This window comes from Lampetra planeri, chromosome 46 (genome assembly GCF_965212315.1).
Source record: "Lampetra planeri chromosome 46, kcLamPlan1.2.h2, whole genome shotgun sequence".
NCBI lineage: Eukaryota > Metazoa > Chordata > Hyperoartia > Petromyzontiformes > Petromyzontidae > Lampetra > Lampetra planeri.
Window position 1 is genome coordinate 5,160,439 of NC_136152.1, and position 24,808 is coordinate 5,185,246.

Here is a 24,808-nt window from a genome sequence, read left to right on the forward strand (position 1 = left end):
CAGTGTTTATCGAGTCCATTAGTTTTCTAGTCCAGTGTTGACGTCTGATACTGGTAGGAACCTCCTGGTTACACCAGCCCACAGGGGATTATTGTGTCCGTCCGTCCGTCGTGCATCCAAAAATGGGAGGGGTGGGGCTGGGTGGGGAGGGTGGGGAGGGGCTGGGTGGGGAGGGTGGGGCTGGGTGGGGGTGGGAGGGGTGGGGCCGGGTGGGGAGGGGCTGGTCACCCCGTGGTGTCCTTATAAAACTGAACGTTTAACCTACTCACGCCGGCTTGTGCCCGCCCTCACAGTCGGCCATATTTGCGGAATACACCACGCCGCCGTTGACCCTGGCCATTGACCGAGCAACTCAACGTTCCTACCAGCTCCCTCCGCAGGAATGTGTTAACTGCGGTGTAGCGCGTTTTATCCTTTCTCTCAGTCCGTCCATTGGTCCGTTCTTTCATCTCTCCATCCGTGCTTCGTATTTGCTCCTCCATCCATTCGTTGAACCGGTTATCCGTACGTCTCTCTTATGTTTATTTCCGAGCGCTTGTCCCACGAAGTGGGGTGGGGGTCCTTTTTGGGGAGCGGCGGTGCAGCGGTTAGCGCGCGGCGCTACGAACCCTTAAACCCCAGTTTGATTCCCCCTTTGCGGCCAACACCAGTGACGATTATCTGAACCAGTCCTGGTCCTCCCCTAAGTGGACTCAGCCTCTAAATGAGCACCTGGTTTGGTGTGTAAAGACAACCGCGTGTGGCGTTGGCCGCACTTTTCCTGACTTACCTTTCCTACACTTTACAACTCCGATCGTGTTCTTGTATTCTTGTTGTTGCTGTAACTTTCTGAGCCACCCCAACTAAACATCCGTGGAAAAAGAGCTTCACAGACCGTCGGATTTCTCCACGATAAATAGACAACTCCGACTCTGAGGTACTGCGCCGCATGTCTCGATCCCAAGTAACTGAACTCTTGTGCTGGACGCCAATCGGTGTGTCGTATCTGTCCATCCATAAATCCGTCCAGTTATTCACCTGGCTCCCGTCCCGTCCACACACCCAATCGTCTGTTCCATCTGCCTGCGTCTTCCTGTTCATCTCTTGCCGTGAGATTTATCTCCTGTCACGAACGGCGAGCGGGTTAGTGATGGGGTTTCACGCATTGCGCGCCGTTTATTAAATCCATGCACAAAGTATGTTCGAACACATTTTTCACGTTAACACATAAACGCTTGTATATGTGCCCTGTGTGTGTATGACGCGCGCGTGTGTGTGTGTGTGAGGAGCGGCGGTGCAGCGGTTAGCGCACAGCGATAAAAACCTGGCGACCTCGGTTCGATTCCCAACATCTCTGGGCAGTGATGTCTCAAACAGAACCTTCGCCCCCCTAAGGTCTGAGTAGTTTGTGCAGCGTGCAAACAGCGGCACTGGGGATATAAAGGTGGTCAGGTACGGGCCTACTGACAACGCCACAATCGTGTCGGCTTCAATAGGTGCTCGCTAACAGCACTTGCCCCTACGGTCTATGCAACTTTTCGCGGGGATACCTTGTGTCTTGTGCGTGTATGTGCGTGTATGTGCATGTGTGTGCGTGTGCGTGCGTGTATGTGCGTGTGTGTGTGCGTGTGTGTATGTGAGTGTGCGTGTGTGTGCGTGTGTGTGCGTGCGTGTGCGTGCGTGTATGTGCGTGTGTGTGCGCGTGCGTTCTTGGGAGTGGTTCACGCACTGCGCTACGAATCCCGACTTATCCCGGGATCGACTACCGTCCCAGGTGAACAACGCGATATGAGAATCTTTCCTTAGTTTGACTCGGCCGAAAATGATTGCACGGTTGGATGTTCATGGACAACATTACCAAGTTGGGGGGCGGGCGGGGCGGGGGGGGACAAAGGGCCCCGTGGCATCTCTGCCATTTGGCACGCACCATCACGCCCCCCCCCCCCAACCCTTAATAGGTGCTCGCAAACAGCACGCGGTTGCCAGCGCGCCAGCGCCCGGCGAGCGAGGCTATCGTCAGTGGGTGGATGTGTCCGTGGGAGTGCCGGCGTGCTGTGTATCATTACAGCAGCGTTACGACGCGGCGAATTCCATTCCTGCGTAGCATCACGGGGGGGGGTGGGTCGCGGCGGGGGAGAGGGGTGATCTCTGTATCAGGCAGGGGGCCGCGCCAAGGTCAACTTGGCGTCCAAAAAAATTAGTACCTTTCTCGAGTCGAGTGGAACTAAACTATGACAAACTAGCAACAAAACTGACACCTTTTTTTACAAGGAGTCATGTTTGCATAGACCACAATACCTGCAGTCATAATGCAAACAAAAACATAGCTCTGATAATGTATGCATTGTCCTTATCAGAGTTATGTTTTTTTGCATTATGACTGCAGGTATTGTGGTCTATGCAAACATGACTCCTTGTAAAAAAAGGTGTCAGTTTTGTTGCCAGATAAAAGTGTAAAAAAACAATTATCACATTTTTTATTGGCAAATGAGGTTCCATTGGTATGACAAACTAAACACTTTTAAAAAAATGTTGTTACCAGGGTAAGTCCCACTGAGCTCCACAGCTCGTTTTCTCAGAAGCAGCGACCTGGGCTGCCACACGTGACAGAGCCCATCCGAGTGGCTCGTCACCACGTGGACATTGACAGCAGCCGCGTGCTCCAAACGCGTGACGTCGATCGTGAATGTTGACCGGCTCAGCCAGGTGGCCAATCACAGCACGGCGACAAACCGATGACGTTAGGCAGCAGGGTGGTGGTGGTGGTGGTGGCGCAGTGGCAATGGGGCCGTCCATAAATGACGTCACGCACCTGGGGGGGGGGGGGGGTCAGGCATTTGTGACGATGTGTGACGAAGGGGGGGGGGGGGGGTTGAGAAATGTGACGTCACATCAAAATGCGCAACTTTAAATAAATATAGACAACACGTTCTACTTAATTAAATTAACTTTAAAATACATATTTTTCCTACAACATCAGAGTGCGGCGCCACATTAAATACGCACTACAATGACAATAGTTTAAAGTGATTTGAAGCATTTGAAGCATGTTTTTTTTTTGGGGGGGGGGGCAGAGCTTTGTGACGTCATATTTGAGGGGGGGGGGTCTGACTTTTTGTGACGTCGTGTGATGATGGGGAGGGGGGGGGGGTCAAAAATCGCGTGACGTCATTTATGGACGGCCCCAATGCTTGTGCATCACACAGCAAGAAGCGTCGGGGTTTTGGTACCACACTCAGGCGCTGTTCTGTGCGCGTTTTGTGTGTTCCTCCAACTCATCTGCATAGGGATTTTTTTCCCGCATTCTTCACGTTTTTTTTTTCACCCTTAAATAAAAAAAACCAAACGGAGTATAAACTCGCATCGGCCAAACATCTCAATGTAAAAGCAGCGTGTCAATTGGGATGACGCACGTGGGGGGGGGGAACAACATCGCTCCGGATTGACGTAACTTGGCAGGAGCCGGCAAGAAAACGGCGTTTTCAGCCTTTCCTGGGTAAATAAGCGAACTAATTATATAATAATTATTATTATTATCACTTTTTAATGGATAAGCACCCTAACCTGCTCTCCTCCATAATGCAGGTTTTTTTGGGGTTAGATCGCGTAAATATATCAATGTGTCGTTAAACCCGCCACCACCCGACACAGCCAATTAGTAAGGGTTGTCACGTAAACAGAACGTGGCCAATTCGTCACGAGTACAGCACTAGTGTGTAGTGTAGTGTATAGTGTAGTGTATAGTAGTGTAGTTTATAGTGTAGTGTATAGTAGTGTAGTGTATAATGTAGTGTATAGTGTAGTGTATAGTATTGTAGTGTATAATGTAGTGTATAGTGTAGTGTATAGTATTGTAGTGTATAATGTAGTGTATAGTGTAGTATACTAGTACAGCAAACCGGTGTGTTGGAGAACCAAGCCACAACCATTTACAATCTGAGTACGACGTTTCGTCAGTAATTACAACTACCTTCATCAGGCGACAGCCTGTATTATGGATGATAAACTGCTCTCCTCTGCCGTGTTTATTTCATAACTTGAGTCCCGGTTCCACGCGCGGTTCACGCAACTCGGCTGCGCCTCCCAGCCGGGTCCCTTGCCGACAGACGTCTTACATCGGGGTCGGCGCGACTTGTCGGGCGAGTCTCCTCGTTGAAGCGAGGGCGCAAAGAAGGTCGAATGACGTTGACTTGTAACGCGGAGAGCGAGAGAGAGCGAGAGAGAGACGTTTGACCTTTAAACAACTTTTATTGCCGCCAGCAGTAACAGCACTGGAGGCGATTCTGATACGAAATACACAAAGTCACCAGCAACACAAATAACAAACGCACAACACGAAATAAAAGTCACGTGGTGGTGATGGTGGTGTTCATCGCGCGCGCCACGGCGACGAGCGAGCGCTACAGAAGGTGAACACGAGGGTGCCGTCCACGCTGGTACAGAGGGCTTTTCCGCCCCTCCCCCCAACGTTCGAAGAAGACGCGCACATCACCGACATGTGTGTGGTACATGGCGTGCTCCAGCCAGAGCCGCGCCTTGAGCAGGCCCCTGAACACCGGAAAAGCACAGAGCCGTCAGTGTCACCTTGCAGCATCTTTTCATCGTTCAGATCACAGACGAATTTGTGGGTGTACAGAACGAGCAGAGAGCGAGAGAGCGAGCGAGACTCGGAGGCACGACGAGGGTACGACAGACGAGCAGCAAGGCAGCAGCATTCATGCAGCGAGCCGGTGCCAACAATTCCTCAAGCTCTGCTGTCCCCTATATATACATTCGGATGTTCTCATCAAACACACAACCGGTGTGCTGAAGTGGTCACTAATTGCCACGTTTTGTTTTAGGTGCTCGCTAACAGCAATTGATATAATCCGACCACACACATGCACACACACACACCTTGGAAGGTTGCATCACCGGCTTACATTGCTCATAAGTTATTGTTTGCGAGTTTGTAAGTGAACCCAGTGATCTCAGTTAAATTCCCGGCCACGGCTAACATCGGCGGCGAGTGATATCCCAACCGGTCTTGCCCGCCCCCAAATCATCGACCCGCACTGACCAGCGTGAAGAGGTATTGCAAAACAACCCACCATCGCCCGGCGGGTTAGCATGGAGAGTCCGTCCTCATCCAGCAGTGGAGTAACTCAGAGACAATTAATAACGACGGCAATGGTGATCATCACGTGCCATTCGAGGCTGCCAAAGTGGCGGTGTTAACCGCCGGACTTGCGATCCGGAGGGTCGCCGATTCGATTCGATCTCCCCCCGGCACGGAAGTTGAAACAACGGCGGAGGGGGGGGGGGAGTTTTTTTTCATCCCACAGCCTCTGTACACCCCAGCGGTGTAAAACATGTTTCAGCAGGTCGCGTGCAATGCAGTAAAGTGTGGGTGCTGCTGCCTTTTTCAAAGGGTGTCTGGCCAGCGTGGTAGAAGTGGGGCTAAAAATACCATCGGGTGTTTAGGGGCAATGGATCTTTACTCGGGGTGCAAGCACGCCCTGGGGGTGCGAGATGCCCTCCCTGGGGGTGCGAGACGTGGCCAGATCTTTTTAGAAGGAAAATCATCGAAGACACAAATTAAGCACGGGCACGAAAGTACGACTACTTTGAGAATAGGGGTTTCCCCCTTTTTTTCTGGTAACAAAACTGAAACCTTTTAGCAGGGAATCATGTCTGCATTAACCACAATACTTGTGGTCAGAATGCAAACAAAACACTGATAATATATGAATTGTCTGTTAAACTGATTGGTCCACACCATCTTTTGAGCCTCGTCTCAAACGGTGTTAGACCAGAGGACGCCAAAAGGCGTACAGCACAAAGACAATGTACTATCAGAGTAATGAGAGCTCGGGGTGAGCAGCTACAAGGAATCCTGTCTGCATTAGAGTATGTTTTTTGTTTGCATTCTGACCACAAGTATTGTGGTTAATGTAGACATGATTCCTTGTTAAAAGGTTTCAGTTTTGTTGCCAGAAAAAAAGGGGAAAACTCTATTCTCATATTTTGGTACTGGTGTAGGGTTGTTACGGGAGGGCTGTAGGTGCATGGGATCCAACGGGTAACAAACACAGTGGGCGGAGCTCCGGGAGTACACGGGGGGGGGGTGCCCGCAGCGACGTCCGCATCAGGCAGCCTGGGGGGTTGTGATCCTGACGGGGGGTATAAAGGGGGAGGACAGAGAGAGCTCGTGGCTCAGTCTGGGAACGAAGGAGGAAGAAGGAAGATCTTCTAGTTAGAAGCCCTGGACTCCCCTCGACGCCGCCCTTGTAAGGGCTGCGGAGGATCGAGCCAGAGGCGTGGTTCCGTGAACCAGGGTCAGTACCCTGGGACTCCGGAGACCGTAGCCCGACTCACCAGTGTCGGGCCAGTTAGCCTCCCCTAGCCCGTTAGTGGAGGACTTGGGAGTAGGTCAGGATTAGCTAGGGGGTATCCCCAGTTATCCGGGTGAGGGGGCCGCTACCCCCTCTAGTGCTGTCCTGTACCGACAACTTGTAATAAAGATACGTGTGCCTCAACCTGGGTGTCCAGCGTACTTACCGGTACTTCACTGGCAAAGGAGGTCCCATGATACAACTACTTTGTTTCATCAAACCCTATGTATTAATTATCATTACATTTTATTACGATCGAGAATCAAAGGAGTGCAAGGCTGCAGTATAAGTTAAGAACCACTGGTCTGGGGGCTCTCTATAGCTCTCTCTTGCGTGTTCCCTACCGCGGGCACCGGCATTAGCCTGCATTTGCAAGGCTGCACCTTTATAGACCACCAAAGACAAATATCCCCATATTATAGCCTTAACGGACTGTTGGGTCAAATGCTGTTAGCGAGCACTTATGAAGGCCGGCACGGCACACGAGGGGGCGGGTGGCCCACTCCACGCTCGGCCGCCTTTGTCTCCCTAGCGGTGATGCCTACACACCGCACCAGCTACTCATTTGAGGCTAAATCGACCTAGGGGAGTAGGCCCCTGACCGCTTCAGAAAATCGTCACCGGTATTAGCCGTGAGCGGGATTCGAACCCGGGTCACGGGGTTCCGTAGCGCTAACCGCCGCACCACCGCCCCCCACATATACACCGCCGTTGTTACATAGATGCCATATACATCGCTGCCTTGAAAAATGGATCAACACTTCATTGCCCCGTCTCGCACTCAATCTGTCATAATCCGCAGCGCAGGTGTTTGTAATGAATCGGTGGTGGAGGGGGGGGGGTCGCTGTAGTGCCCAGGGGAATGTTCCCTTCGCGGCTTTAATCTTCGCCCAGCAGCGCCGCCGGAGGTCCCTCGAGACCCGGGGCACAGAGACGCGCTGGGGGGAGTTGGCGAGTCGGGGGCTTCACGTTCCCAGTGCTTGTTGGGGTTACACCACAGATCCACACGGAGCCCGGTACCTGCTCATGATACCACATGAGTGTCATTGAGGTGGCTTTAGATAACGGGTCTCTGTGAGAGTTACGTGTAGCTAACCTATCTCTCTGGGAGATACTTATCGCTAGCAGATAGCTCTGAGAGTTACTTATAGCTCACACATCTATATGATAGTTACTTATAGCTAACACATCTCTATTAGAGTTACTTAAAGCTAACAGGTATCTATGAAAGTTACTAAGAGCTAACACATCTGTGTGAAAGTTACTTATCGTTAGCAGATAGCTCTGAGAGTCACTTAGAGCTAACAGGTCTCTGTGTGAGTCACTTAGAGCTCACAGGTCTCTGTGTGAGTCACTTAGAGCTGACAGGTCTCTGTGTGAGTCACTTAGAGCTCACAGGTCTCTGTGTGAGTCACTTAGAGCTCACATGTCTTTGTGTGAGTCACTTAGAGCTGACAGGTCTCTGTGTGAGTCACTTAGAGCTGACAGGTCTCTGTGTGATTCACTTAGAGCTCACAGGTCTCTGTGTGAGTCACTTAGAGCTCACAGGTCTCTGTGTGAGTCACTTAGAGCTCACAGGTCTCTGTGTGAGTCACTTAGAGCTGACAGGTCTCTGTGTGAGTCACTTAGAGCTGACAGGTCTCTGTGTGAGTCACTTAGAGCTGACAGGTCTCTGTGTGAGTCACTTAGAGCTCACAGGTCTCTGTGTGAGTCACTTAGAGCTCGCAGGTCTCTGTGTGAGTCACTTAGAGCTGACAGGTCTCTGTGTGAGTCACTTAGAGCTGACAGGTCTCTGTGTGAGTCACTTAGAGCTCACAGGTCTCTGTGTGAGTCACTTAGAGCTCACAGGTCTCTGTGAGAGTCACTTAGAGCTCACAGGTCTCTGTGTGAGTCACTTAGAGCTCACAAGTCTCTGTGTGAGTCACTTAGAGCTGGCAGGTCTCTGTGAGAGTCACTTAGAGCTCACAGGTCTCTGTGTGAGTCACTTAGAGTTGACAGGTCTCTGTGTGAGTCACTTAGAGCTGACAGGTCTCTGTGAGAGTCACTTAGAGCTCACAGGTCTCTGTGTGAGTCACTTAGAGCTCACAGGTCTCTGTGAGAGTCACTTAGAGCTGACAGGTCTCTGTGTGAGTCACTTAGAGCTCACAGGTCTCTGTGTGAGTCACTTAGAGTTGACAGGTCTCTGTATGAGTCACTTAGAGCTGACAGGTCTCTGTATGAGTCACTTAGAGCTGACAGGTCTTTGTGTGAGTCACTTAGAGCTGACAGGTCTCTGTGTGAGTCACTTAGAGCTGACAGGTCTCTGTGTGAGTCACTTAGAGCTCACAGGTCTTTGTGTGAGTCACTTAGAGCTGACAGGTCTCTGTGTGAGTCACTTAGAGCTGACAGGCCTCTGTGTGAGTCACTTAGAGCTCACAGGTCTCTGTGTGAGTCACTTAGAGCTCACAGGTCTCTGTGTGAGTCACTTAGAGCTCACAGGTCTCTGTGTGAGTCACTTAGAGCTCACAGGTCTCTGTGAGAGTCACTTAGAGCTCACAGATCTCTGTGTGAGTCACTTAGAGCTGACAGGTCTCTGTGTGAGTTACTAAGAGCTCACAGGTCTCTGTGAGAGTCACTTAGAGCTCACAGGTCTCTGTGTGAGTCACTTAGAGCTCACAGGTCTCTGTGAGAGTCACTTAGAGCTCACAGGTCTCTGTGAGAGTCACTTAGAGCTAACAGGTCTCTGTGTGAGTCACTTAGAGCTCACAGGTCTCTGTGTGAGTCACTTAGAGCTCACAGGTCTCTGTGTGAGTCACTTAGAGCTAACAGGTCTCTGTGTGATCACTTAGAGCTCACAGGTCTCTGTGAGAGTCACTTAGAGCTCACAGGTCTCTGTGTGAGTCACTTAGAGCTGACAGGTCTCTGTGAGAATCACTTAGAGCTCGCAGGTCTCTGTGTGAGTCACTTAGAGCTGACAGGTCTCTGTGTGAGTCACTTAGAGCTGACAGGTCTCTGTGTGAGTCACTTAGAGCTCACAGGTCTCTGTGTGAGTCACTTAGAGCTCACAGGTCTCTGTGAGAGTCACTTAGAGCTCACAGGTCTCTGTGTGAGTCACTTAGAGCTCACAAGTCTCTGTGTGAGTCACTTAGAGCTGGCAGGTCTCTGTGAGAGTCACTTAGAGCTCACAGGTCTCTGTGTGAGTCACTTAGAGTTGACAGGTCTCTGTGTGAGTCACTTAGAGCTGACAGGTCTCTGTGAGAGTCACTTAGAGCTCACAGGTCTCTGTGTGAGTCACTTAGAGCTCACAGGTCTCTGTGAGAGTCACTTAGAGCTGACAGGTCTCTGTGTGAGTCACTTAGAGCTCACAGGTCTCTGTGTGAGTCACTTAGAGTTGACAGGTCTCTGTATGAGTCACTTAGAGCTGACAGGTCTCTGTATGAGTCACTTAGAGCTGACAGGTCTTTGTGTGAGTCACTTAGAGCTGACAGGTCTCTGTGTGAGTCACTTAGAGCTGACAGGTCTCTGTGTGAGTCACTTAGAGCTCACAGGTCTTTGTGTGAGTCACTTAGAGCTGACAGGTCTCTGTGTGAGTCACTTAGAGCTGACAGGCCTCTGTGTGAGTCACTTAGAGCTCACAGGTCTCTGTGTGAGTCACTTAGAGCTCACAGGTCTCTGTGTGAGTCACTTAGAGCTCACAGGTCTCTGTGTGAGTCACTTAGAGCTCACAGGTCTCTGTGAGAGTCACTTAGAGCTCACAGGTCTCTGTGTGAGTCACTTAGAGCTCACAGGTCTCTGTGAGAGTCACTTAGAGCTCACAGGTCTCTGTGAGAGTCACTTAGAGCTAACAGGTCTCTGTGTGAGTCACTTAGAGCTCACAGGTCTCTGTGTGAGTCACTTAGAGCTCACAGGTCTCTGTGTGAGTCACTTAGAGCTAACAGGTCTCTGTGTGATCACTTAGAGCTCACAGGTCTCTGTGAGAGTCACTTAGAGCTCACAGGTCTCTGTGTGAGTCACTTAGAGCTGACAGGTCTCTGTGAGAATCACTTAGAGCTCACAGGTCTCTGTGTGAGTCACTTAGAGCTCACAGGTCTCTGTGTGAGTCACTTAGAGCTGACAGGTCTCTGTGTGAGTCACTTAGAGCTGACAGGTCTCTGTGTGAGTCACTTAGAGCTGACAGGTCTCTGTGAGAGTCACTTAGAGCTGACAGGTCTCTGTGTGAGTCACTTAGAGCTCACAGGTCTCTGTGTGAGTCACTTAGAGCTGACAGGTCTCTGTGCGAGTCACTTAGAGCTGACAGGTCTCTGTGTGAGTCACTTAGAGCTCACAGGTCTCTGTGTGAGTCACTTAGAGCTCACAGGTCTCTGTGTGAGTCACTTAGAGCTCACAGGTCTCTGTGAGAGTCACTTAGAGCTCACAGATCTCTGTGTGAGTCACTTAGAGCTGACAGGTCTCTGTGTGAGTTACTAAGAGCTCACAGGTCTCTGTGAGAGTCACTTAGAGCTCACAGGTCTCTGTGTGAGTCACTTAGAGCTCACAGGTCTCTGTGAGAGTCACTTAGAGCTCACAGGTCTCTGTGAGAGTCACTTAGAGCTAACAGGTCTCTGTGTGAGTCACTTAGAGCTCACAGGTCTCTGTGTGAGTCACTTAGAGCTCACAGGTCTCTGTGTGAGTCACTTAGAGCTAACAGGTCTCTGTGTGATCACTTAGAGCTCACAGGTCTCTGTGAGAGTCACTTAGAGCTCACAGGTCTCTGTGTGAGTCACTTAGAGCTGACAGGTCTCTGTGAGAATCACTTAGAGCTCGCAGGTCTCTGTGTGAGTCACTTAGAGCTGACAGGTCTCTGTGTGAGTCACTTAGAGCTGACAGGTCTCTGTGTGAGTCACTTAGAGCTCACAGGTCTCTGTGTGAGTCACTTAGAGCTCACAGGTCTCTGTGAGAGTCACTTAGAGCTCACAGGTCTCTGTGTGAGTCACTTAGAGCTCACAAGTCTCTGTGTGAGTCACTTAGAGCTGGCAGGTCTCTGTGAGAGTCACTTAGAGCTCACAGGTCTCTGTGTGAGTCACTTAGAGTTGACAGGTCTCTGTGTGTGTCACTTAGAGCTGACAGGTCTCTGTGAGAGTCACTTAGAGCTCACAGGTCTCTGTGTGAGTCACTTAGAGCTCACAGGTCTCTGTGAGAGTCACTTAGAGCTGACAGGTCTCTGTGTGAGTCACTTAGAGCTCACAGGTCTCTGTGTGAGTCACTTAGAGTTGACAGGTCTCTGTATGAGTCACTTAGAGCTGACAGGTCGCTGTGTGAGTCACTTAGAGCTCACAGGTCTTTGTGTGAGTCACTTAGAGCTGACAGGTCTCTGTGTGAGTCACTTAGAGCTGACAGGCCTCTGTGTGAGTCACTTAGAGCTCACAGGTCTCTGTGTGAGTCACTTAGAGCTCACAGGTCTCTGTGTGAGTCACTTAGAGCTCACAGGTCTCTGTGTGAGTCACTTAGAGCTCACAGGTCTCTGTGAGAGTCACTTAGAGCTCACAGATCTCTGTGTGAGTCACTTAGAGCTGACAGGTCTCTGTGTGAGTTACTAATAGCTCACAGGTCTCTGTGAGAGTCACTTAGAGCTCACAGGTCTCTGTGTGAGTCACTTAGAGCTCACAGGTCTCTGTGAGAGTCACTTAGAGCTCACAGGTCTCTGTGAGAGTCACTTAGAGCTAACAGGTCTCTGTGTGAGTCACTTAGAGCTCACAGGTCTCTGTGTGAGTCACTTAGAGCTCACAGGTCTCTGTGTGAGTCACTTAGAGCTAACAGGTCTCTGTGTGATCACTTAGAGCTCACAGGTCTCTGTGAGAGTCACTTAGAGCTCACAGGTCTCTGTGTGAGTCACTTAGAGCTGACAGGTCTCTGTGAGAATCACTTAGAGCTCACAGGTCTCTGTGTGAGTCACTTAGAGCTCACAGGTCTCTGTGTGAGTCACTTAGAGCTGACAGGTCTCTGTGTGAGTCACTTAGAGCTGACAGGTCTCTGTGTGAGTCACTTAGAGCTGACAGGTCTCTGTGAGAGTCACTTAGAGCTGACAGGTCTCTGTGTGAGTCACTTAGAGCTCACAGGTCTCTGTGTGAGTCACTTAGAGCTGACAGGTCTCTGTGCGAGTCACTTAGAGCTGACAGGTCTCTGTGTGAGTCACTTAGAGCTCACAGGTCTCTGTGTGAGTCACTTAGAGCTGACAGGTCTCTGTGCGAGTCACTTAGAGCTGACAGGTCTCTGTGTAAGTCACTTAGAGCTGACAGGTCTCTGTGCGAGTCACTTAGAGCTGACAGGTCTCTGTGTAAGTCACTTAGAGCTGACAGGTCTCTGTGAGAGTCACTTAGAGCTGACAGGTCTCTGTGTAAGTCACTTAGAGCTGACAGGTCTCTGTGTAAGTCACTTAGAGCTGACAGGTCTCTGTGCGAGTCACTTAGAGCTGACATGTCTCTGTGTACGTCACTTAGAGCTGACAGGTCTCTGTGTGCGTCACTTAGAGCTGACAGGTCTCTGTGTGCGTCACTTAGAGCTCACAGGTCTCTGTGTAAGTCACTTAGAGCTGACAGGTCTCTGTGTAAGTCACTTAGAGCTGACAGGTCTCTGTGCGAGTCACTTAGAGCTGACATGTCTCTGTGTGAGTCACTTAGAGCTGACAGGTCTCTGTGTGAGTCACTTAGAGCTGACAGGTCTCTGTGAGAGTCACTTAGAGCTGACAGGTCTCTGTGAGAGTCACTTAGAGCTCACAGGTCTCTGTGTGAGTCACTTAGAGCTCACAGGTCTCTGTGTGCGTCACTTAGAGCTGACATGTCTCTGTGTGAGTCAATAAGAGCTGACAGGTCTCTGTGTGAGTCACTTAGAGCTGACAGGTCTCTGTGTGAGTCACTTAGAGCTGACAGTTCTCTGTGTGAGTCACTTAGAGCTGACAGGTCTCTGTGTGAGTCAGTTAGAGCTCACAGGTCTCTGTGAGAGTCACTTAGAGCTCACAGGTCTCTGTGTGAGTCACTTAGAGCTGACAGGTCTCTGTGAGAGTCACTTAGAGCTGACAGGTCTCTGTGTGAGTCACTTAGAGCTCACAGGTATCTGTGTGAGTCACTTAGAGCTCACAGGTATCTGTGAGAGTCACTTAGAGCTGACAGGTCTCTCTGAGAGTCACTTAGAGCTCACAGGTCTCTGTTTGAGTGACTTAGAGCTCACAGGTCTCTGTGAGAGTCACTTAGAGCTCACAGGTCTCTGTGTGAGTCACTTAGAGCTCACAGGTCTCTGTGAGAGTCACTTAGAGCTGACAGGTCTCTGTGTGAGTCACTTAGAGCTCACATGTCTCTGTGAGAGTCACTTAGAGCTAACACTTCTCTGTGAAAGTTACGAATAGCTAAGACATCTGTATGAAAGTTACTTATAGCCAACCGTTCTTTGTGGGAGTTACTTGGAGCTAGCATATCTATATTAGAGTCAATTAGAGCATAAATATCGCTGTGAGAATGACTTATAGCTAACACGTCTCTGTGGAATTTATAGCTAACATATCTCTGTGAGGTTTATATTTAACAGATGTCTATGAGAGTTACTTAAAGCTAACATATAGCTGTGAGAGTTACTTAGAGCTAACAGGTACCGTGAGGGAAAAAAAGTATTTGATCCCCTGCTGATTTTGTACGTTTGCCCACTGACAACGAAATGATCAGTCTATAATTGTAATGGTAGGTTTATTTGAACAGTGAGAGACAGAATAACAACAACAAAATCCAGAAAAACGCATGTCAGAAATGTTATAAATTGATTTGCATTTTAATGAGGGAAATAAGTATTTGATCCCCTCTCAATCAGAAAGATTTCTGGCTCCCAGGTGTCTTTTATACAGGTAACGAGCTGAGGTTAGGAACACACTCTTAAAGGGAGTGCTCCTAATCTCAGCTTGTTACCGTATGAAAGACACCTGTTCACAGAAGCAATCAATCAATCAGATTCCAAATGTTCCATCATGGCCAAGACCAAAGAGCTCTCCAAGGATGTCAGGGACAATATTGTAGACCTACACAAGGCTGGAATGGGCTACTAGACCATTGCCAAGCAGATTAGTGAGAAGGTGACAACAGTTGGTGCGATTATTCGCAAATGGAAGAAACACAAAAGAACTGTCAATCTTCCTCGGCAAGATCTCACCTCGTGGAGTTGCAATGATCATGAGAACGGTGAGGAATCAGCCCAGAACTACACGGGATGATCTTGTCAATGATCTCAAGGCAGCTGGGACCATAGTCACCAAGAAAACAGTTGGTAACACACTACGCCGTGAAGGACTGAAATCCTGCAGCGCCTGCAAGGTCCCCCTGCTCAAGAAAGCACATATACATGCCCGTCTGAAGTTTGCCAATGAACATCTGAATTATTCAGAGGACAACTGGGTGAAAGTGTTGTGGTCAGATGAGACCAAAATGGAGCTCTTTGGCATCAACTCAACTCGCCGTGTTTGGAGGAGGAGGAATGCTGCCTATGACCCCAAGAACACCATCCCCACCGTCAAACATGGAGGTGGAAACAGTATGCTTTGGGGGTGTTTTTCTGCTAAGGGGACAGGACAACTTCACGGGATGATGGACGGGGCCATGTACCGTCAAATTTTGGGTGAGAACCTCCTTCCATCAGCCAGGGCATTGAAAATGGGTCGTGGATGGGTATTCCAGCATGACAATGACCCAAAACACACGGCCGAGGCAACAAAGGAGTGGCTCAAGAAGAAGCACATTAAGGTCCTGGAGTGGCCTAGCCAGTCTCCAGACCTTAATCCCATAGAAAATCTGTGGAGGGAGCTGAAGGTTCGAGTTGCCAAACGTCAGCCTCGAAACCTTAATGACTTGGAGAAGATCTGCAAAGAGGAGTGGGACAAAATCACTCCTGAGATGTGTGCAAACCTGGTGGCCAACTACAAGAAACGTCTGACCTCTGTGATTGCCAACAAGGGTTTTGCCACAAAGTACTAAGTCATGTTTTGCAGAGGGGGGCAAATACTTATTTCCCTCATTAAAATGCAAATCAATTTATAACATTTTTGACATGCGTTTTTCTGGATTTTGTTGTTGTTAATCTGTCTCTCACTGTTCAAATAAACCTACCATTAAACTTATAGACTGATCCTTTATTTGTCAGTGGGCAAACGTACAAAATCAGCAGGGGATCAAATACTTTTTTCCCTCACTGTATCTTGTGAGAGTGAATGGAGGCCGCTTTGGAGGAGCAATTTCGCACCGTAGAGGTTGGATTTGTCCCACAAGCCACTCCTTCCTCGTTGTTTACTGGGGTAGGTGATGGGTGAACGGACAAGCAGAGGTTGCACGATCTAAATTACACGGCACGCGGTTACTCAACAATTTGTATTTTTCAACAATTTGCTCCGGTTAATTTGTGAAATGAATGTGCTAATCGCTCTCGCCACGGTAATCTGTTGAGCCGAACTAACGCGGAACCCCTGGACTATGATTCCATAATTGTGATACGTCTGACACGGCAGCGAGCCCGCTGTGCGTTCAGAGGTTCCGTCATTGGCACAAGCGGCATTGTCACCGCCCTGGTCTCAGGAGAGGAACTCCCCGACTCGAACACACGGGCGTTTGTCTCCGGGAATTCTTTTGACAACTCCCTCTTTTCGGTGGTTTCCAGAGGTTCACATTTTTTTGAACACCGGTTTCTTTTTTAACTAAAATATTCTGCGTGTCGATTTTTAACACGCCCGTCTTTTATTTTCCAAACGATCTTTTTTTTAACTAAAATATTCTGTCGGTCGATTAGTCATGATGGTTCAAATTGAACAGTTTTACATTTCGGATTTTGATGATTTTTTTTCAGGCGAATAATTTCTGAGTGGGCCCTCATTGAGGGGATGGAGCGATTAATTCAGCTCGTACGCAGGCTGCTGGGTACATTTGTGACGTCGCAGGAGCTTGACAGATAAGCCGTCATCCAGCAGTGGATTATTCATGGCTGCTGCTGATGATAATGAGGACGGTGCATCACGTGAGCTTGTGATCGGGATCACGTGGTGATAGCGTGTAACGACGTCATCAGCATGGCGGACAGATGGACAGGCGAGGCAGGCAGGTAGACACATCGATGGGCAGACAGACATACGGATGGAAAGGGGAGGCAGACAGACAGAGGCAGACGGACAGACGAACATCAACGCTTTAATCTGTGGGACCATTTTTGCCGGTATCAAAGTTTGAAAAATAGGAAAAGGTTGTACTCTTTCTGGCAATAAAACCGATGGTTAGATGTTTAAACACTGCTCAAGCCGAGCTTTGTACATGCTCTGAAACTTGCATTGTCGTTGTAGTGTTCGCCTTTTGGAGTTCTGTTGTGTTACACTGGTGAGACAATGCTATAAAGGAGGTTGTCTCTGGCGTAGGCTAATGAGTTTCAAAGACAATGCATACATTAGCACAGCATGTTCGTTTGCATGTTCGCCACAAGTACGTGTGGTTAATGCAGACTTGATGCCTTGCAAACGTTTTCTATTTGGCGTTTGAACATCTGAACACCTCCTGCGTCATTGCCAGAAAGGGGAAAAAAAAACCTATAAATTTTTTTGAACAAGGTCCCATAGACACCGAGAAGAAAGTTGACTTCCTCCTCCGACTACTTACAAAGGGAACCTCTTAAATCACTGCTAATATTTGACCTCTGCCAGCGTGCGTACGTGAGAGCGTGCGCGTGTGTGCACATCCTTGAACGAGTCCTTCCCAGATGTGCCGGACTTCAACGCCGAGCGCTGACCGTGTCAACAGGCCACACTTCACCCCCCCCCCACCCCGGAGTGATGGGAGTAATGAACCCTGAACAAGACTTTGCCTGACGCTGTCCCATCCATCACGCGCAAAGCCCACGATTCGGCACGCTGACCTCGTTTTGTCCGAACCGCGCACATTTCGCCCTTGCTCAGACGTTCGGTAGCATCGCCACTCGTCTCGCTGTGTGTCTGTGTGTGTTTTTGTGTGTGTGTCTGGGGAGCGATAGTGTAGTGGTTAGCGCGCTGCGCTATGAACCAGGCGACACAGGTTCGATTCCTGCTCACGGCCAACACCAGTGACGATTATCTGAACCGGTCCCGGGCCCTCCCCTAAGTCGACTCAGCCTCAAATGAGTACCTGGTGCGGTGTGTAAACATCGCCACTAGGGAGATAAACATTGCCACTAGGGAGACAAAGGCGGTCGGGCGTGGTGCTGGCCACCCACCCCCTCGTGTGCCGTTCCGGCCTTCATAGGTGCTCGCTAACAGCACTTGCCCCAACAGTCTGTTCCAGGCTATATGGGGATCTTTATCTTTGTCTTGTCTGTGTGTTAGTGCAAGTGGGGAGCGGTGGTGCGGCGGTTAGCGCGCTGCGCTACGAACCCGGCGAACCCGAGTTCGATTCGCGCTCACGGCCAACACCAGTGACGGATTATCTGAACCAGTCCTGCGCCTCGCCTAGGTCGACTCAGCCTCAAATGAGTAGCTGGTGCGGTGTGTAAACATCGCCACTGGGGGAGACAAAGGCGGCCGGGCGTGGTGCTGGCCACCCACCTCGCGTGCCGTGCCGGCCTTCATAGGTGCTCGCTAACAGCACACTGCCACTTGCCCCAGCAGCCTTTTAAAGGCTACACGGGGAAGAATACTGAAAATCTTTTGTTATTTTTGTGCATCCGTGCGTGCGCGTCGGTTGTCTGTGTTTATCGACAATTTTTCGAACATTCCGACAGGCCATTATGAACGGTGTGTGTTTGTGTGTGTGAGAAAGATTGTCTCTTCCCCGAGTGCTCTGTGTTTGCTAACGTATTATCTGACCACATGCCGGTGGTGATCTTGTTGTCCGTGTATTTGTTCATCTGCTGTACTGTGTCCGTACGTCTGTGTGTGTGTGTGTTGGTAGTGGGTAACCCGGCCACCTGAGTTCAATTCCCGCTCACGGCCAACACCAGTGACGATTATCTGAACCGGTCCTGGGCCTCTCGTTGGTCGACTCAGCCTCAAAATGAGTACCTAGTTCTGTGTGTAAACATCGCAACTAGGGAGACAAAGGCGGTCGGGTGTGGTGCTGGCCACCCACCCCTCCTGTGTCGTGCCGGCCTTCATAGGTGCTCGCTAACAGCACTTGCCCCAACAGTCTGTTTAGGCTATACGGGGGATCTTTGTCTTTGTTTGCTGGTTGAGCCGAGTTCAATTCCCGCTCACGGCCAACAACACCAGTAACGATGAACTGAAGCGGTCCTGGACCTCCTCCCCTAGGTCGACTCAGCCTAAAACAAGCAACTGGTGTGGTGTGTAAACATCACCCACTGGGGAGACAAAGGCGGCCGGGCGTGGTGTTGACCAAAGTCGCTCGCGAACAGCACTGTCCCCGACAGCGTGCTCAGGCTAAACGGGGGGGGGGGGCATCTTTCTCTTAAAAAATCTATTAATTTCTCCATCCGTGTACGAATTATAGTCACCTGCTCATCGATCTCTAAATAGCTTAATCCGCTTTGTCAGCGCGTCCATCTGTCCTTCTCTCCGCACGTCCCATCCACGTGCACCCCCGTGAGCCCGCAACCCTCCCCCCCCGGCCCCCCACGCCACCCCTCCACCACCACCACCACCACCGCCGCCGACGCCGCCGCCACCTCGCCCGCATGTGGAAGATGCGTTGCTAGCAAACATCTTGAACGCGCCACTCTTCGGGCCTCGCGCAAAACAGCAACCGTCTCAATTTTTTTCGCGAAATTTATTTATTCAAAGGCCCTCTCGCGTGACTCAAACCGACCCAGCCAGCCAGCCGCCCCACCCACCCACCAATCCTCCCACCCTCTCATGCCCCCCCCAACCACCCACCCACCACCACCCCCGCTTCTCCTCACCCATCCTCGGAAACCCACCCACGTATCGACACACGTGCCCTAATTTCACCCTGAATTTCAGCTCATTGCTCCCAATCCAATTAACGCAGCGTTGCGGTTCTCCCTCGACGAATAATTCCATTAGTTCTTTATTCACAAACTCCCCCCCCCCCGCCGCCGCCTCCCCCGTCGAACTCTGGTCCATTGTGGTTGCCATTGTTTAAGTTTCCTTTTCACTTTCATGCCACTTCTCCCCTAATTCCAGTCGGCGGCTGAAAGGAGCGGTGGGCTCGGCGGTTAGCGCCGGCGCTTGCATTGCGCCGCGGGGCGGAACCGAGGCTCCCGGTGGGTTCTGATTCTGATCCTGGAGTTCTCGGGCCGCGGCGAACGCGAGCGGCGGGTTAACCTGCGCTTTCGTGGGGGTTTATCGGCCACGATGTCCGACGTTTCGCTCCGCGTTGCCCGGGGCCTTCTCCCGCGAAAACCGCCGTGCGGTTGTCAGTGGCGAGTGATGTCCGACCCCCACTCCCCGTCCTGGTGAAGTATGGTCAAATAACTGGTGACCGACACTGCCTGGGGAGGCCTCCATTCACCAGTGAATTGACAAAGTGCTGAACATCATCACCTCTTCCTCCCTCCTCCTCCTCGCAGAAATGTTTCATTTTAAATTTTGTTCCACGGCATCTACACAATGACCCGTTTGACCCGGGACTGGAACCCCCAGTATCTTGGGAGGTTTTGGCTCAGTTCCTGACACACGCGTAAACATTCTGGCAGGGCAGCTTCCCAGGAACAAGCATCCACGAGACTTTCTTTTTTCATTTCCCAGGGTCTCAATCACATTCAGACGGTCAGTCCGTGTCTCTCTCCCGCACAGGAGGGAATCGCTCAGGAGAGTTTGGCTTCTTGCCCCGACACTGACAATCAGCCCCCACCGAGACAGCGCCCGTCTGACCGTTTCGCAATGTTAACACGTCAAGAGTAGGGCCTACGTGTCAGCCGGTTCTCAAAATATATCTCGCACCCGGCACACCACATCAATTGTCCGGTGTCCGTCTCTGGCGCTGTGGCTTTGGCCGCTACGAGTCACTTGCCACCTATTCCAGTCTACTAGAAAACATTGTCACATGCGGCATCCAGGCTGACTGTGGCTATCGCGAGTCACGTGTTGCCTGCTCCGGTATGCACGTTGAACTTCCTTCGCACCGTACGTAGCCAAGCGAGCTAATCGGGAGCTGAGCAAATGAAGCACCGCTGGTCGAGAGGTTCGTGAGGTGCTTTTGATGCAAGGTCGGTGGATCACGTGGAGATATGCGCCACGCTTCCAAATTCAATGTCACGTGGTTCAGGTTGATTGACGATCCAGCGCTGGGTGATTCACTCCGCTCGATCAACGGCAGCCGCTCGCTTCCTTCATCTCTCTTCCGTCGCTACTCACCGCGATAAACTTACCGTGCACTTCGCTCGTTAGTTACCCCACATTCCAACGGGTGGAGTGGTGGCAGCGGTCAGCGACGACACCTGCGGAAACTAGCGTGGTGAAGTATGGTCAAACAGCCGCTCACGGCGAGATAGGGCACGGAGAGGTCATCATCCAATCTAGATTTAGGTCATCCAGCAGTGGATCGACAAGGATGGGGGAGGTTGCGGGCGGGGGGGGGGCTGTACATTGCGCGTGAATTTCTCACTCGATAGTTTTTTCCGGAATGTTGCTGGACTGCCTTGGATGAGCGATCATCGGCGTAAGGCACTACCACTGGAGTACAAGGTCAGGCTTTCCATCGCAAATACTTTCACTCCACGAGGACTAAATAAGGCGAGATGAATGTGGCGTAGCCAACATAATTCCTGGAACAGAAAATGAAAGCCCTCGATACATGCAAGCGCATGCGTACACCAACACCAGCACCAGCAGCAGCAGCTGGCAATGCGATACAATAGAGAGAAAAAGCGAGCTGCTCAATACAGTTCCCGAAGGCGCTCCTAGGGGCGTGGAGCGGAACGTCGGACATCGTGCCGAACGACGCGCGGTGACAACACGCAACCACGCAACGCTACGATTTGGCTCGTACTTTTTTTTGGGTGTCCGCTGCTGTGGGGTGCAGATTCTCAGACTGCGAGTCTCTCATGCTGCCTTTGTTTACATCTTAAGCCCCCCCTCCCTCCCTCCCCAATCAATCATTCTCTCTCTCTCTGCGGTGGAGCGTTCGCTCGCTCGCTCGCTCTGTGTGTGCGAGGGCTCTGGGGGTCAGCCCTGTCTGTGTGTGACCTGCGACTCTCTGTGTGTGTGTGTGTGCATGCGCAAAGCCTTCGTTAGCCCAGCGGCATCCCGGCCCACGCACCGACACAACATCCACCATCTGTTGCTGACTGCGCTCGGCGTCTGTGTGTCCGTGCGTGGCGTAGCGGTCCGAACTTTGGCGACCCCGGGTTCGAATCCTGCTCCCGGCCAGCACCAGTGACGATTATTTGAAACCGCTCCTGGACCCACCCCTAGGTCGACTCAACCTCAAATGAGTACCTGGTGTGGTGTGTAAACATCGGCAATAGAGCGAGGTGCTGGACACCCACCCGCTCGTGTGCCGTGCTGGCCTTCAAAGGGGCTCGCTAACAGAACTTGCCCCAACATTCTGTACAGGCTACATGGGGGAGCTTTGCTTCGTCTGTCTTCAGATCAGTCGAGCGCCGTTTTATTTTCTTCGGCTGTGTAACGGCGTGTGGAAGCTGCCTACCCTATTGCTCCCCCAATATTTAAATATGCTCAAAATGTCCCCCCCCCAATATATTGCTATAAAATAGATTTCTGTATATATATGATTGTGGTTATGGTTGTACTTATTAATCCCTAATCTCTGCCATTACATACAATGAAACAAGAAAAGGTAAAAAAGAAAAAAACAGAGCAATGTAATACAATACACTATTAGACATTTATTGTAAAAAATAAGTAAAAAGTCCATCCTATGTGTTAGTTTTTTATATTTTAGGCAGGAAATGAGTTTTCAAATTCAGATTTTTTTTCTGGGGAGGACCCCCTGAAAGATTTGGTCCCCCCCAATGTTGACTCCATGGCTACGGCCTTGCTCCACATGAAGCCCCGGGTCTTCTCGGCCACAGGGTTGTGCCCTCCTTTCTCTACGCTTGCGAAACGTGGAACCCCTCCGAATGAACATCTGCACCGGCTCTGAAACATTAAAAACTGCCTGCCTTACGATCCGCCCTGACTTTCACCAGACTGGCATGTGTGAGGAGCTCACACATCCTTAAAAGACACCTGGACACAATCCTATCAGCGAGCTCCTCCGGCAGCCGAGGCTGCATTGGTTGGTGCCATGTCACCTACATGCCCAGCCACTGCATGCCCAAGCAGCTTCCGTTTGACCAGATAGAGGGGGCTCAACGGGCTAGAGGAGATATGGACTGATGTGGTACAGGAGGATGTGGAGTTGAGTGGAATTGCCGATGGCTGGTACCAGCAGTGTCAAGATCGGCTCGTGAAGGACGCTGCTGCTGCTACTGGGCAATTGGAGGCAGTAGCCCTCCAGCAACAACGGAGGGCAGAGGAGTGATGCTCACAACGACGAGCGGAACGCCGTGCGCCCAACACACTGCAAGGTGGCACAAGTGGTGAGCACCAGGTGTCTTAGTCGAACCATGACACCTGAGTCTGTCCTGTGACCTGTCAGCGAGTCTTCCACACGTCACCTGATAGCCTCAAAGTGCACCTAGCCTGGCACAAGCTCTGCGGCGACATCGCTCAGCAACGAGTGGTAAATGGCGACTGCTGCTGTTGTTGTTGTTGTTGTGAAGCAGGCGGGGGAGGAGGAAGTGGTGGAGGAAGACGCGCAGCAGCAGGAGGAGGACGTGTCGGCACAGACCGAGCGCTACTTCCGCACGGAGCTCATCCAGAAGCGCAACGAGCGTATGGGGCGACGCGTGGCGGCCCTCCTGCACGCTCACCCCTCCTCCACCCTCTTCTTCGCCTTCGGGGCAGGTACGTGCTGGTCAGTCGGGGTGCAGGCGGTGCAACTGCACCCCCCCCTCCCCCAACCGGGCTGGTGGGGCCCAGGTAACAAGGGTGGCACAGTCGGGTGTTTTACAATCGGGTTTAATTGTCTTTTTTATATTAAACCCGATCATCTGAGATTGGGGGAAATCCGGTTTCATTGGTTCAAAAAATAAAAAAATCCGATGCCTGCCGCTGGAAAATCGGGGTTTTTTCCACCCATGCCAGGTAATGGTTGCCACCTGCCCTGGTTTGCCCAGTATTGACGACGGGTCAGATACCCGCACGGCCGTCCCGGTTAATATAAACTAAGCCTAACAAGTTTTAATCTTGATTTGAAGCTTTCGTGACTGTAGCAAAACCATACTCTTTGGTTCTTTCGGTAAAGTCACGTAGGTATAAAATCAAATAAATCACGACGTTTCGGGCGCAACACAAGCGTCCGTCATCAGGTGAGAAAGCATGGTCTGCTGCTGATGCAGACTGTTTCAAAAGGTTTGAAATGGGTGTAGCCCAAGGGTCATAAAGAAGTGGGCGGGGCTAGTGATGTTAATGTGAAAGATTAGCATGTAACTGTAAGCTAGGAAAGCGGCCTCCTCGACGAGGGCACGGAAGTGGCTATGTTAACGTGAGAGATTAGCATGATGTTAATGTGAGAGATTAGCATGATGTTAATGTGAGAGATTAGCATGATGTTAATGTGGGAGATTAGCATGATGTTAATGTGAGAGATTAGCATGATGTTAACGTGAGAGATTAGCATGATGTTAATGTGAGAGATTAGCATGATGTTAATGTGAGAGATTAGCATGGTGTTAATGTGAGAGATTAGCATGATGTTAATGTGAGAGATTAGCATGATGTTAATGTGAGAGATTAGCATGATGTTAATGTGAGAGATTAGCATGATGTTAATGTGAGAGATTAGCATGATGTTAACGTGAGAGATTAGCATGGTGTTAATGTGAGAGATTAGCATGGTGTTAATGTGAGAGATTAGCATGTGTTAATGTGAGAGATTAGCATGGTGTTAATGTGAGAGATTAGCGTGGTGTTAATGTGAGAGATTAGCGTGGTGTTAATGTGAGAGATTAGCATGATGTTAATGTGAGAGATTAGCGTGGTGTTAATGTGAGAGATTAGCATGATGTTAATGTGAGAGATTAGCATGATGTTAATGTGAGAGATTAGCATGGTGTTAATGTGAGAGATTAGCATGATGTTAATGTTTTATTTCACCAGGCAAGGCCCACTGAGCTATTTAGCTCTTTTTCAGATGCCACCTGGTTATCAGAAATGATTGTTCAACGAAGTGGCTTGTCGCGTGGACACGTATGGCAGACAAATGTTCTAAGCACGTGGCGTTGATTCGAAATGTGGAGGGAAAAATCGGAGGATCCGGAGATAAAAATCCACGCGACCACAGGGAGAACGTGCAGAGTGTAAATATAAAGGCGTCGTGGTTAGGATGGAACCCAAGACCTCCTGTATACCAGGCGAGGCAGTGCACATCTAGCTACCGTGCTGCGCTTTGTGGGTGCAAAAGATAATTGGATTATATATACTGGCGGAGCCAGTGGGGGTGGCACGTGCCCCCCCCCCCAATGATCCGATCGAA

At 50.5% G+C, this 24,808-nt stretch overlaps 1 protein-coding gene across 2 annotated transcripts in view; it reads left to right on the forward strand.

Annotated features, from left to right (window-relative positions):
• Positions 1–24,808, forward strand: part of LOC144733352 (metalloprotease TIKI1-like) — an 87,653-nt gene that overhangs the window by 34,158 nt on the left and 28,687 nt on the right. The window contains exon 6 of one of the 2 annotated variants that reach the window (XM_078615213.1): positions 22,995–23,178. In XM_078615213.1, the coding sequence (XP_078471339.1) occupies positions 22,995–23,178 (184 nt within the window). The remainder of the gene's footprint in view (positions 1–22,994; positions 23,179–24,808) is intronic. The other variant, XM_078615214.1, reaches the window with a different exon arrangement.